The following is a 15,493-nucleotide window of genomic DNA, read 5'->3' as shown; positions in this document are numbered from 1 at the left end:
TGTAGACCACAGTCCATCCCACCTTGGCCCTTCTCACTCATCAGGCAGGAACACTGAGCCCAACTCAGGCTAACATGGGCCAGCTGCTGCACCCTAAGTCCACATTGCGAGGATTTCTTCAGGGAGCTCAGGAAGGGCCAGGAGGCCGGGTGGGAGCAGGGTGATGAGTAACTCTCTCTCCACTCCTTTCCCACCTTCTTAACTGCAGAGATACAGAAATGACCAGGTGGTGGTGAAGCATCGCTGAGTGTCCTGCGTGGCCTAGAGGAAATGCTGGGATGGGTTGCAGTGGCTGGTGGGGAGCAGTTACTCACCACCTCCTGGCATTTCACTCCCAGACTGCCCTCAAGGAACAGAGACCAGTGTGGTGCACACCAACTAGGGTCTGTCTCTTCACTTTCTCCCTTCAAATCCATCTTTTATTCTTTATTCTGCCACTTAAGTTGGGTTTCAGAAATGTGTCACTATTTCACTTAGAAATCACTTTTATTTCTCATGACCTAAAGGGTAAAGGTGAAATTCCTTTAATGGCTTGACTCTCATCTGCTTCCCATTCACCACCAGGTTTTCTTTCCTGTAATGATAAAGTGATAGGTAGATGATGACAGGGATGAGAATGACAGTCACCTCCTCTGTCTCCAGCTGAGCATGGGCCAGGAGCTGAGCGTGTGCATCCATTCTCTCCAGGACTTGAGTCCCACTCAACTAGTTTGCCCTTCTCAAAATACTTCAGCCACTCTTCAAGGCTTTGTCTGTATGTTTTTCTGGCTTTTTGCCTGAGAAATTTCTACTCATTCTTGAGGCCCAGTTCAAATTCATCACCCCTCTGAAATCTTCCCTTTTTTGTCCTGTAGTAGTTTTGATTACAGCCACACAAACTTAACACTTAAAACAACACCCAAATGTTATCCCACAGTTGGGTCAGTCAGAAGTCTGGGTATAGTGGGGCCAGCTCAGTGGGTACCATGGTTCCTTGTGGTTGTAGGACTGAGGTCCCCGTTGCCTTGCTGGCTGTTGGCCAGGGCCCGTCTTTTCTCCTAGAGGCTGCCCCTTTCTTTTCAGGCCTCCCCTGAAGTTCTCTCAATCAAGGGTGAATCCAGTCCTCACGCTTCAAATTCCTCTGGCTTTCAATTTCTGCCACATCTTTCTGACGTTCTCTTCTGCTTCGAGCTGGAGAAAGTTCTCTGCTTTTAAGGTCTCATGTGATTAGATTGGGCCCACTTGGATAATCTAGGCTACTCTCTCTATTTTAAGGTCCATGACTTTAATTATGTTTGCAAAGTCCCTTTTGCATAACATACTCAAAGGTCTGGGGAGAAAGGGGTGACATCATGATGACCACACCTTTCCTTCCCCAAGCGTAATTGAATGGTATTCTCAAACCATGGGCGGGGGGGGCGGGGGGACCTCTGAGTCTTTTTTGGTGCCTTTGTGCCAGAGCCTGAGTGGCCTCAGGATATTGGCAGCCCTTCCTGTGTCTAGACAACCTTGGTGTCTGGGGCCATCCTACCTGCAGTCCTAGCACCACTCAGAGATCTGCACGGGCCCCTACTCTTTGTGTTGGGAGTCTTCTCTCCCAAGCTCACCTCCTGTATATCTACCTTAAGGCCTAGCCTCAGGCATGCTCCATGAAAGTTTAGTGGCAGACCAATAAGTAAAACGGACCATTGGCGTCATCATGAAAGGTCTGAAGCTGTATTTAGCACAGAATAAAATGTTATTTTAAAGTTCGGCTCCAATGTAAGAAGGGACTTTAGCCTATCTTAAATATAGCTCTTAAAAAGGAGGTCTCCTGCCAGGAGCAGGATTGAGTGAGGAGAGGGAATTGGGTGGGGGTCTTTATCTAATCCACCAAGGTCATTAGGTGTGTCCATTCATCACAGTACTCGTTTGTTTCTTCATGGTAATTTGGATATTTTTGTACCATCAGAAGAAGAGACAAATCGGCATCCAAAGAAGAATGGGAGAGTATAGTTTCTATCCAGTGTATAGTTGTGAAAAATGGTTATAATACCTGTTAACATCTTGAAAGACATTTGTACTTTAATCTTGTCTTCAATAAGGACTTGTACCCATAATGTGGAATTTCAATTTGAAAAGGGCTCCCTTATTTTATCTAATTTTCTACATGAGAATTTTTAAATCAAGGAAATCAAAACTCTAACCTGCAGTTAAGCCCACAAAATGACACTTTCCACTAAAATAGAGTGCTGGCTTTGACAGATGTGCAATTTCTTATACTATATGTGACATGGCTGCATGACGTAAGTCTCTCCTGGGTTTGTATGTAGAAATTAGGTTTATTGGCATGCTATGCTAGCTGTCTAACAATGTGTGTTTTCTTCCAATTAGGTGGATGCTCATGGAAATATTCTGTTAACATCGCTAGAGGTTCACAATGAAATGAATGAGGTCACAGGTGGCATTGGTGATACCAGGAATTCAGCAATATCCTTTGACAACTCAGGAATCCAGTACAGGAAACAGAGCATGCCTCGGGAAGGGCATGGGCGACACATGGGGGACAGAAGCATCCCGCACAAGAAGACCCATCTACGGAGGAGGTCTTCACAGCTCAAAATTAAAATCCCTGATCTAACCGATGTGAATGCCATAGACAGATGGTCCCGGATCGTGTTTCCATTCACTTTTTCTCTTTTCAACTTAGTTTACTGGCTGTACTATGTTAACTGAGTGACTGTACTTGATTTTTCAAAGACTTCATTTAACACTGAGTGAAATATTACTCTGCCTGTCAAGTTTTTATACCTGTACACACACAGACACACACACACACAGACACACACATATATACATACGCAATTGTATATATATGTGAACTTTCTCAGCATATATATAAAATACACGTGTATATGAGGATGTATGTGTATATGTTTATACACACAGGTGTAAGTACCCATGTGTATGTCAAACAAATACACATACATATATACATTTTGCAGCTATGGACAATTTAACACAGGATGCATATTAAAGAAAGTCATAGTTTTTTCTTTTTTAATTGAAAGGGACAAGCATCGTCTAAATATTATGCCTTGAGAATGAGGGCGCGAAACACAATATCATCCCAAGCTGTGTCTTTTACTATCATTAGTTAGATGTTTTAGTTTAAAAATCAGGAAGAAACTTTGTTATTCTTCGAAAACTCATACAGTGGTATTGCTAGTTTAAAACCAGTCACACTTCATACCCTCTCTTTCATTTTATTAAGTGAAGTCTTTTTGGCTTTCTTGGCAATGGGATTTGTTTTCGTGGGGCAGACTTTTTCTGTACGGTTCCATGGGTGGGGTGAGCCTCTGGTATGTGCTCACCTGTTTCTTAAACATAGGTAGAGCTCACACTGATGTCTGCACGTCCATCTTTTGAAATCCCATCGGGGATGGATGGCATCTCATTGTAAGTACTCTGCCTGTACAGTATATTTCTCTGCTCACTTGGAGTGGATCCAGCTTCCGCATCATGTGGGACACGGCAGCACATTTTGGCAAAGTTGAGTTGACATTTCAATCAGTGAGCACGTGCTCTACATCTCTTATGGATTTCTAGGCCTGGTATCTAACGGAAAGCTTAGACGTCTCAGGTTATTTGTTACTCTAAGGTAAAACCATCTAGGATGATTTTCCCCCTTGTCTTTAAGTTATCAATCACTCATAACATTGTATGTTAATATCAAATATATTTGCATAATATGCATATATATGTATATTTACCAAGATTTTCTTTCTTACGCTTGCTATCATGGCAGCATGCGATGTCATATTTTCTTTCTGTGATGTAACTACTTTCTGTTCTCTAGAATTAAGATCGAAACGAAAAACATTTCTGTTCAATTTCAGAAACCAAGAAACATCTTCATGCCTTTATTTCTATATCTGACATATTTCATAAGCACATCCAACTACTCCTAGTGTAACTAGGATGCTGCAGGAACACGACCAGTCCACACCATGCATCACCCAGGGACCCATGACCGTTCTCTTGAGGCAAAGGAGAGCAACATGACAACAAACACAGTCACTTTTGGTTCCTTCCGATCCACAGCCTCATCAGTATTTGGACTTTTTAAAGCTCGTAGAAACAAGACAAGGTGCACCGGTTTCATAGATGCAACCTTAACTTACTATTTAGATGAGATCTTTCTAAAGAAAAAAAAAGAGATAATATATTTTTTGTAAACAATATTTCTATCACAGGCATCCATAAACTGAAATGACTACAGTTGTGCAAACAGATGTCACAGTGAAGTTAAGCATTTGGAGAAACAAAAAAGCAAAATATTCAGGAAAGAACTGCTAAATTAATACTTTATCCCAAAATGCCACATATGCCTCACCCTCTCTGTTCTATCCAAAACCAATGACCAGAGTCTCACCCAGTATTCTCAGAGCTGACCCCAGTTTTCCCCACTGGTAGGGACACCACCCTCCTTGCGGGTGTATGTGCTGTGGGCTATCCCCAGGAGCTGACCACTACTTGATTTACCTTGGTGGCTGATGACAACCTTTAATTTGTAAGAGTTTGTAACAGGTCAAACCCACCATCAGGTACTACACAGACCACAAAGTCTCATGCTAGAAGCAGTGACCAATTTTTATACCCTTTCCCCTCTTTCATTCTTATTTTTCTTCAGCATCTTCTCCCAACCGCTGCTCTCTGGTTTTACTTTAATCTGGAGAGTAGCCAGTGACTTCTTGTTCCTTGGCTTTTTTCTGACAATTTTTTTTCATGGGTAACAATGGGGGAATCCTAAAAGTTAAACAGATTGGGAAAAACCTTGTAAGTGGCCTTATCATTGTTAACATGTTAAAGAAAAAAAAAAAAAGGACATTGTGAAGACCTTATCCCTTTCAATACTTCAGGTATCTTCTTCTGTATCAGTGATTCAAGGAGTGAGCTCCACATGCAGAAGAGGGACCCCAAAATGCAAATTAACATGGACAAAATTGTCAACGGTTGATTTAAATGTACAATTTATATATTCAGAACTGTGACATTAATTCTTTCTGGGAGAAAAGTGATTCAAAATGTTTTTGATGCATAGTTGAGGTACCCAACTGTCAAAAGCAGAGACCCCATGGGGCTCAGAAGAACTGCAGTCTACGTCCCAAGATTTTCTGGATATAAATTTGCATGGTATAGTCATAATAGCTTTTGAGCTTTTTATATGCATTTGGCACCGAGACTGGGATCCACAACTTTGTAGACACTGCAATGACGTTAAACATAATAGCTATACTATAAATAGTGTTTGTAAACTACACATACACGTGCACACACACACACACACAATTACATACATATATTCTGTAAAAAAAAAAACTTTTTGAGATCCTTGGGTATGTGTTTGCTTTACTCCATTTTAGAAGGAAATTACTCTTCTAATAAAATTATTTTATAGCTTCTCCATTTTTAAAAGCTGTGAGAAATGTTGAGAAGCAGAACTCTGTGCTGCCAGAAGAGAGTTGAGGTTGGCTCTCTGTTCTAGTACGATGCCCTTTCATTACTGCACAGTAGTTCCTGGAGCCAGTGAGTGTGGTGTATTGATGAATCTGAACACGGACCCCTGGCATAATGTGAGGTGGTTGTTACCCTCGTCCAGACCTCTTGAGTAAGAAGAGAAAAGTTGAAATTGGAATCTAATGGTATCTCTCAACAACTGAACATAATAAAAAGTTGATTTTCTACATAGCCCTGTCTTTCCAAAATGCTTCACAGGGGCTCAAAGCATACAGAAGAATCTTGTTATGAGTTTATTATTACCCATATTCGAATATAAGTATATTCAAGACAATCCCAGAGCCCTACTACATAAAATCCCGACAGAGAACGATGGATAACAGAGTAATCTTTAAAACAAGTATTGTTCTTGTTCACCAGCCCCAGGACTGTAGGGGGTTTCACTGTCTATACCATGACCCACTCGTTTTCCTCTGATCTAAGTGACCTCAGTGTATATCATGATAATATTCCTGTCCCATGTATATGTGTAGTACCATGTGTTTCTAGTGCCAGCACCCAGAACTTTGGACACGTTCAGTCGTTGACATCAAGACACTTCTCACCGTCCAGCTATGAGATTAACATTTTCACCAAGGAGATCGTCCTCTCAGAGGTGATGCCAAGCACGTGGGGACTGGTTTTAAGGGGACAGGCATACTGCAGCTGGAGGTGTTCATTTTCAGCATCTCATAGATAATCCCATTCGTGTTTGTCCCACAATAGTGTCTTCTAAAAAAGAGGATGTGTCCAACTTTGAATCTCCTGGCTTGAAATGATAAAGCATCCCATAATTCTTAATTTAGCTCTCCATCTGAAAACCAGTTCATATTTAGGGCCATTTTAATGTAAGCAAAACTGAACAATCAGTGAACTATTTTGTTACGCGTGGAATAGAGTCCAGCTCTCACCTTACATGAGCTATTGGTCAGGGCAACATTGAATCATGGAGCAAAGAGCTGCCCAGGTGGATTAAATTTTCCCAGGACACAACTAGTGTGCCTTGGATTGATTATTACCTCTTCTACTGCATTGAAAGGTGCCATGTTTTCCTGAAATTCCCAACACCTGGGTAAATAGCCACCTCCCAGAGAGTGACTCATGTACCATGCCTCTCCCTAGGGCAAGCCCCAGAAACAATTTTGTCATTCATGTCTCATATTTCTACTTCATAAGTCAGTGAGTGTGTTCAAGGTAAGTACAGGATTATTCTAATAGGAATAGGCGATTGCTGTCATGATCAATTCCGACATTGGTTTCATTTCATTGTAAAGATCAATTAAAACCCAATTTTGCTTAAGCACATTGATGTAATTTTTTGGTATTATTTGACATGAAAAAAACAGCAAAACTGAGTGATAGATACAATATGAAACTTGTTGATGAATGACTTCAAATTTATTAAAAAAGGACTAACTGACTTCAATGTGAAGGCTGATTTTTTTTCCCTTGTCTATCTATTGTCAAACTAGTGTGGTTATTTTAATTCTAGGTATTTTTAGTCATACATTCCCATTTCAATTATGTTGAAAGTAAAAAGAAATAAGCTCAAAACTGACTGTATGAGACCAATTTGAGCCATGACATTTTTTTTTAGTTGTGATTTATTCTGAACATCAAAGGACAACTAGACACAAAGATCCACATTACTCCTCTCTTCAAAAAAGTGATTTCAGAGAGAATTATTTTTATATTAAAGGCCAGGAAACTAACCTACCAATAAGCTCTGGTACAGGTGGTGTTGGTCCCTACTCCTTAGTTTTTCAGGACTAAAAGGCAATTTCCCTTGTTTCCTCTCCAGTGGGAAAGTAACAAGCAATGTCTCTGAGTGAGTGAGTGAATGAATGAATGATTGAATGAAGATCCTCAGACACCTCAAACCAGACAGAACTTTTATTGACACACATTTCTAGGCCCCTGAAATGCTGCTGGCTCACGTGTATAAGCTATATATATAAGGAAAGTGCCCCACAGCCAGCTAGGGTTTAATGGAGGCTTAGCTTCCAATGTGCCTACTCTAAACAAAATAATACAAAGTCTTTGGTAATTCTTTACATGCCATGTTTTCATTTTTTAACCTATGGACAAGTTTTTTACCTCCCTCGTCTACTTTGGGACCCTGACATGGACATATTTCACACTAATTCTCTGTCTAGGACTGGCACTTCACTGTAGGGACCTTTCTCACTTCATAAGGCTACAACACTATTCATTCAGATGCCAAGTTTAAATTACCAATAACTGCAGAAAAAAGGATTTTTGAATTTTGATCAAATTTCTTAAAGTTTCTTTTAAAAGCATCCCACTTTTGGTTGACAAAGAAAGCCTCACTGAATACAAGGGCCACCCAGAATCCACTTACTGCTGGTCCGCATGGCTGCCACGGGCCATGTACACATTTTGCACCATTTCACAATTCTTTCCTACCTCCTCTTACCAGCTTCTAAAGGAGAGGGATTGTCACCTCTCCTTTGAATGGGAAAACTATTCTTCAGGGAAGATTAACTCTTTGGAACCTGTGACATTTGGCCCCTTATAGGACTAAAGCAGCAATGGTTATTGATTGAGGCACTCCTGGCATTAGAGGGACTCACACTCCATGGCCCTTGCCTTTTATATAAATAGGTTCCAATTAGAATCCATAGGCAAGCAATGTAAAGGGAACCTGTAAGAAAAATGCAGTCCACAAAAATGGCTGACTTTAAAGCACGTCTGATGTGGGTGTGGGTGTGGGTGTATGTGTGTGCATCTTGAAACTAAATAGGAAACTAGTTAGTGGCCCTGGTAGCCATTGATTGCAAGAAAATATCTTGCAATGCATTTCTGATTTCCCTAGGGTCCAGCTTGACTCTCCATCCTTAAGGTAAAGGTGCTCACGCCCCATCCTTCCACGCACTTCCCTTTCCCTTTTCTCATGCCCTATCTTTTTTTGTTTGGTTGGTTTTTTGGGGAATTTCTCCTTTGAAAATTAAAAAGTGATTTTGATTACCTGTTGCTTTCAGAGCAGTTGAGACCTTGATGTTAGCACTTCCCGTTCCTTTCCTGAAATAAAACAATCAACTGTTCCTCTTGCATGTTGAAGCCTTAGCTGTGCACAATCATTCACCTTGTCAAGGGGGCTTGAAATGCTGTATTATAGGCCATGTTGACCTCCCATCTTCTGTTAACTGTAACTATATTTTTACATTATCAAGGTCAAAAACATTTACATTCTGCCTACAATCATAAGATTTTACTGTTTAACATCATTACGTTTATAGAGTGATTATAAAGTCTATAAGTAATGAACTCTATAAGTTGAAAAGTCATGAACATCTCACATCATTGAGTAAGTACAGTTCAAGGTTTAGCATTTCAGTCAAATGTATTAAGATACATATTAGAAGAAGGAAAAAACAGAACTGCTATAGTTAAGAGTTTTTCTGCCTTGAAAGTGTGATCAGTTGAGGATGTATGAAAAGAGATGTCATCTCTTACTGCTTCATGGAGGTTGAGAACTTTTATATTCAGCACTGTGACTGTATTTCAGCCTTCAGTATTTTACTTATAAATTATTCTAAAAGTTGAAAAACAGTGAAAAACTTTGATGTTATCAAGTATATAAGTATCATTCAAAGCAGAGCTAAGCAGTCTGCTCAGACCAATTTAGAAGTCCAGTGACTTCCTAGGACTATTTGAAGGAGAATATTCCTAAGGTCCAGATTAAATGAATTACTTTTTCCTACACTACTTTAGTTGATCCAAACCTTATCACATGCATGTTTGCATTAGGACTTTCCTAGATTTAATCCCTCCCAATCACCCATAAACACCCATTCTGAGGTTTCTAATTTGCATTATTTTTTCTTAATTAAGAAAGAATGGTATGCTTTCTTGACCATGTATATAACATTATCTACCACCTTACTCATTAAGTTTGTTGTTTGTTATTGTTTTTCTTAATGAAAATATTCTTCTTGGCATTGACTGACTTCCCATACAAATGAGATCTGCTTGCCTTTTGGACCCGCTGCAAAACTTTCATCCTATGATTTCTGGATTAGTTCCAATATTTCTAAATAGCCCATGGCTTCCTCTTTCCTGGTTTTATTCTTCTTTTTTGCCAAAGTTCATCCTCAGTTAATGTCTGAGGAGTAGGTATGAGACAGAAGGTTTCTGAGGCTTTGATTACCTGAATTCATTCCCTGGTCCTTTATATTTAATTGGTAGTTAGCTAGGTATTGACGTGGATTGAAAGTAATTTCCCTAGAACTTTGAAATCACTGTACCATTGTATTTTATCATCCAGTGATGCTTATAATGAATTTGATATCAGCTGATTCTAATTTACTTAAATGCACTAACCCCCAACTCCTCATGCCCCTACTCAACTGCTTTTAGGACATCTTTCTAGTATTTCATAAAGGTTTATTTAGTGTGAGCCTTTTTTGTATATTGTATTGGATCCTGTGTGAAACTCTAAATCTAAAGATCTGTATCTCTGAGCTCCGGACACTTTTCTTATATTATTTTTTAGAAAATCCTCTCTGTCTTTTTTCATATGCTCCTACTACTCAGATTTTGTACTTAATGGTTTGCTCCTTAATATATAATCTTTCTTTCCTGCTCTAGTATTTCATCTGTTAGCTATGTGTTTGGGGTGATTGATTTTATCTTTTAACAATTCTATTTCATTTTCTAAATATATTTTTAGAAATATAAATGACATATAAAAACTGTACATGTTGAAAATGTGTAATTTGATAAATTTTGACATATGTGAAACCATCATCACACTCAAAATATTGAACATATTCATTCCTCCCGAAGTTTACTTGAACCACTTTGTAAATCTCCACCCTACTCTACTCTAAGACACCCATTCCTATCCCAAGCAACAACTAATGTGCTCTCAACAAGTGACACGAAAGATTAGTTTCTTTTTCTAAAATTGTATATAAATGAAATCAGAGTACACTCTTTTTTCTCTAACTTCTTTCACTCACTATAATTATTTTGGGATTCATGCATGTTGTTGTACTTTTTATTGCTGAGTAGTATTCCACTGTACAGATACCCACAGTTTGTTTATCCATTCACTTGATGACAGACACTTGGATTGTTTCCACTTTTGGAACATCCATATACAACTTTTGCATAGACATATGCTTTCATTTTTCTTGGGTAAATATCTAAGAGTGAAATAGTTGGATTTTATGATGGTGTAGGTTTAACTTTTTATAAAACTGCCAAACTGTTTTCCAAAGTGGTCTTACAATTTTACATTTCACTAGCTGTGTTTGAAGGTTCCAGTTTCTCCACATCTTCTCCAGCACTTAGTATGGTCAGTATTTCTAATTTTATCCATTGAATAGTTACATGGTCCTATCTCCTTTTGATTTTAATTTGCATTTCCTTATTGACTAATGCTGTTGAGCATCTTTCCATGTGTTATTTGTCCTCTCTTTGTCTTCACTAAAAAAAGGTTTGTTTAAATCTCTGTTCATTTTTAATTGGTTTTCTTTTTGTGTTTTGAGAGTTCTTTATATATTTTAGATAAAAATCCTTTATCAAACATGTTTTCTAACTTTTTTCTCCCTGTCCATGGCTTGTCTTTTCATTCTCTTAACAGCTTTTCAGAAAGCATACGTTTTAAATTTTGATAATTTATTTTTTTCTATTTTTTTCTTTTATGGGTCATATATATGGTATTGTTTCTAAAAAATCTTTGCCTAATTATAGTTCACAAAGATTTTTCCATATGTTTTCTTCTAGAAGTTTTATAGATTTAGATATTACATTTAGACATAATACATTTTGAGTTAATTTTGCATATGTCATGAAATATAAAGTTCATCTCTCCATATGCATATTTCCAATTGTTCTAGCACCATTTGTTAAAAAGACTTTACTTTTCCCCACTAAACTGCCTTGGCATCCTTGTTGAAATCAATTTATCATATATATGTGGGTCCATGTCTGGTCTTTCCATTCTGTTCCATTTTGGCTATGTTGAGGTCAATACTACACTGTCTTGACCACTATAGCTTTATAGTGAGGCTCAAAGGCAAATACTATTAGTTCATCAAAATCAAGTGTGTCATTCTTTTTCAAAGTTTTTTGGCTTTGTTTTGACATTTCCATATAAATTTTAGAATCAGTTTGTTTCTCTCTTTCTCTCTCTCTCTATATATGTTCATTCTCTCTATATATTCATATATATATGAATATGTAAATTCATTCTTATAATTTGATTAGGGTTACAATGAATTTATGCACCAATTTGTGGAGAACTGCCATCCTAACAGTGTGGGTTTCTTGACCTTGGCACATTGCTACTTTGGACTACATACTTCTTTGTCGTGGAGAACTGTTCTGTGCACTATAGGATGTTTACCCACATCCCCGAGGCCTCAACTCACTAGATTCAGTGTCAAAATCTGCCTCCTCAGTTGTAACAACTGAACGTGTCTTCAGATATTGCCGGATGTCCCCAGGGATGGACAGTTGGCTGAGAACCACTGCTCTGGATCTTTTAAAATTTCTCTTAGCAGTAGTTTTTGGTTTTAAATGTAGAGACTTGCACATCTTTTTTGGGGTTTATCCTTATTATTTAATATTTCTTGGATGATGTAGTTTTTTTAAAAAAAAATTTCAATTTCTCATTGTTGCTAGTAAGTGGATTTGCAATTGATTTTTGTATATTGATCTTTGTCTTAGTACAGGCTGCTCTAATTTTTAAATCTCACTGAGAATAGCAAAAGTTTTCTTGGATCCCCAAAATATGAATTTTCAACACTAATTTTTCTGTTTTGTTTATTGTGGTATTTTTTTATGCCAGTAGTTTTCTTTCTAAAACTGGTGGCCTTTTGTGAAATGTTTTGTGAGTTAGCTTTATCTGGTTTTCTTTGTATCATATATCTCATGTGGTTCTCTTTTACAACCAGCTTTTTCCTGTAACTATTAAGACTAAATGAGTGGTCTGAGTATGTTTCTGGGGCTTCAGCAGGAATGTTTTATTTTAGAGTGAGCAAACAGAGAGGTAACCTAAATGCTGGGCACCCCAGTACCAAAATAAAAAGGGCTTTTCTTTTCTGGGCTACTTATGCCCTCTCTAGGAGTCTAGCTCTTCATAGGTAATTGTTTTTCAGTGTACTTATTAAAGATGTCTGTGCTTATTTGTTGTTGCTTATTTGCTTGTTTTATCCTGGTGATGATACACATTGCATGGGTTGGAGGGAAGGGGATGGAGTGGTGGTTAGTGTGGAGACCCGCTGGGACTGATTGTTCCAAATAGAGATTTCCAGTAACCCCTCAGCTTTTTGAACACCTCTTTCTCATTCCACTAACATCTTTTATATCCACTGTATGGGACTATAAAATCCAAACTATTTACTTTCTGGCCTTTACAGGAAAAAAAATTGCAGACCCCTGCTTTGATGCTTTAGATGAATCAGAAGCAAATGGTTTGGAAGCCAGCTTTTTAGACACAATCAAATTCTAGTCTTTGGTCCCAAAAAGGCTTTTCTCCTCAAATAATTATTCTTATCTTTATTATACGGACTGAACACAATAAAATTTTCCAGTACACTAACTTGAGTTAGCAATGGATTTCTTTTCCCATCAAACCTATATCTGGCCATAACTTTAGCCAACTACTTCATTTATGGATCCTTTGCTCATTTTCTGAATGAGGAAACTTTCCTTCAGAAGACAAGTCTAATAGTAAGACTTAGAATTTAAAAAATTCATAGTTTTAAATAAAACAACTAAAAATTGTTTAGCATTACTGTTTCAGAAATGAAATGATCTTACTGACCAAAATGAACATAAAAAATTGCTGGATTCACCAGAATGATTATTCTTCACTCTCAAAAGAATAAGTCTCTTAATAGAAGGAGAAAAAAACTACTTATGTAGAATCTATTATGTTGGGTTATTTACAAGATTTATATACAGTATCTTCATAGAAAAATAGTATTATTTCTCCAATATTAAAGAAATGTGAGCTAAAGGGAAAAAATAAATTTCAGAGCCTTGAATCTTTGATAGAGATGTCCTCTTTCCATGCCCTATCTATTTAAGACAAAAATCATTATTTGTGGAGATTTATTGCAAGGCATAACTTTTACTCTGAGTATGTCTCTGGGGTTTACAAATAATTTAAATAAAGCTGACTGTCTCTAATGATAAGAACTGAGTTTTAATACAGAAAAATCAATGAGAACAAAAGCTTCTTCAGAAGATTAACAAAATTGAAAAAACAGACAAGTTTACCAAGAAAATAAGAGAAACTAGTTAAATTATTAGAATTAGAAATTAAATAGAAGACATTACTACCAACCTTACACAAATAAAAAAGATTATAAAGGAAAACCATGAACCACTGTACACCAAAAAATTAGATAACAGTTGAAATGGACAACTTTTTAGAAAGACATAAACTGCTAAAACAGAATCAAGAAGAGATAGACCTTCTAAATAGACCTGTAATAAATGAAGAAATTGAACAAGTAATTTTTAAAATTACCCACAAAGAAAATCCCAGACGCAGATGACTTCACTGTTGAGTTCTACCAAACATTTAAAGAAATAATAGCAAACCTTCACAAACTCTTCCAAAACGTAGAAGAGAACACTTTCCTAATCAGTTTATGATTTCACTATTACCCTTATACCAAAACCAGGCAAAGGTATCACAAGAAAATAAAATTAGAGATCAACATCTCTTATGAATATGAATATAAAAATCCTAGTAGACTAAACCCAGCAATGTATTAAAATAATTCTATACTATGAGAAAATGAAACTTATCCCAGAAATCCAAGGTTGGTTTTAATAAATTAATGCAATACATCATATTAATAGAATAAAAAATAAAAATCACACAATCATCTCAATAGATGAGAAAAGACATTTGACAAAATTTAAAACCTATTCATGATTTAAAAAATATTCACCAAACTGGAAACAGAGGGTCTGCCTCAACCTGATAAAGGACATCTACCAAAACCCCACAGCTAACATCATACTTAATGGTGCAAAAGCAGATATTTTTCACCCTAAGATCAGAAGCAAAACTAGATGTCTTCTCTTGCCACTTCTATTCAACATTGTGATGGAGATTTTAGCCTGGGCAATTAAACAAGAGAAAGAAATAAAGGGCATCCAGATTGGAAGGGAAGAAGTAAAACTAACTCCATTTGTAGATGACATGATCATATAGAGAATCCTAAGGAATTTACTAAAACCCTGTTAGAACTAATAAATGAGTTGAACAAGGTTGCAGGATACAATATCAAAACACAGAATCAGCTGCATTTCTATACATGTAATGAACAATCCAAAAATGAAATTAAGAAGACAATTCCATTCACAATAGCATCAAGAAGAATAAAGTATTTAGGGATGAATTTAACAAAGTGAAAAATTATACTCTGAAAGCTATAAAGCATTGTGTTTTTTGTTTGTTTTTTCCTTCGAGTTTTGTTGAGATTTAATTGGCATACAGCACTAAGTTTAACATGTACAGCATAATGATTTGACTTATGTACATCATGAAATGATTACCACAATAAGTTTGGTGACCATCCATTATCTCATATGGATACAAAATTAAAGAAAAAGAAAAAAATTTTTCCTTGTGATGAGAACTCCCAAGATCCACTCTCTTAACAACTTTCATATATAACATACAACTGTGTTAATTATATCTATCATGTTGTACATTATGTCCCTGGTACTTATTTATCTTATAACTGCAAGCTTGTAAATGTTGACTACCTTTATCTAATTCTCCCTCCCCATACCTTCCCCCCTATATAAAATATTGTTGAAACAAATTAAGGAAGTTCTAAATAAGTAGGAGAACATCCCATGTTCACAGATCAGAAGCCTTAACCTCATTAAGATGGCAAATCTCCCTAATTGATCTATAGATTCAACACAATCTTTATCAGAATCTCTGGTGACCATATACATTCACAAGATGATTCTA

General features: G+C 37.0%; 1 protein-coding gene across 2 annotated transcripts in view; it reads left to right on the top strand.

Moving 5' to 3' along the window:
* The window catches only part of GABRB3 (gamma-aminobutyric acid type A receptor subunit beta3), a gene marked incomplete at both ends in the record, with an annotated part of 231,816 nt that extends 229,122 nt beyond the window's left edge, over positions 1–2,694 (top strand). For both annotated transcript variants that reach the window (XM_081228787.1, XM_081228788.1), the window contains one exon: positions 2,353–2,694. In XM_081228787.1, coding sequence (XP_081084913.1) covers positions 2,353–2,694 — 342 coding nt within the window. The remainder of the gene's footprint in view (positions 1–2,352) is intronic.
* Positions 2,695–15,493: the final 12,799 nt, after the last annotated feature.

Source organism: Mesoplodon bidens, assembly GCF_964165515.1.
Source record: "Mesoplodon bidens genome assembly, chromosome: 3".
NCBI classification, from domain to species: Eukaryota; Metazoa; Chordata; class Mammalia; order Artiodactyla; family Ziphiidae; genus Mesoplodon; species Mesoplodon bidens.
Note: the sequence above shows the minus strand (reverse complement) of the source record. Positions and strands in the feature narration are given on the sequence as shown.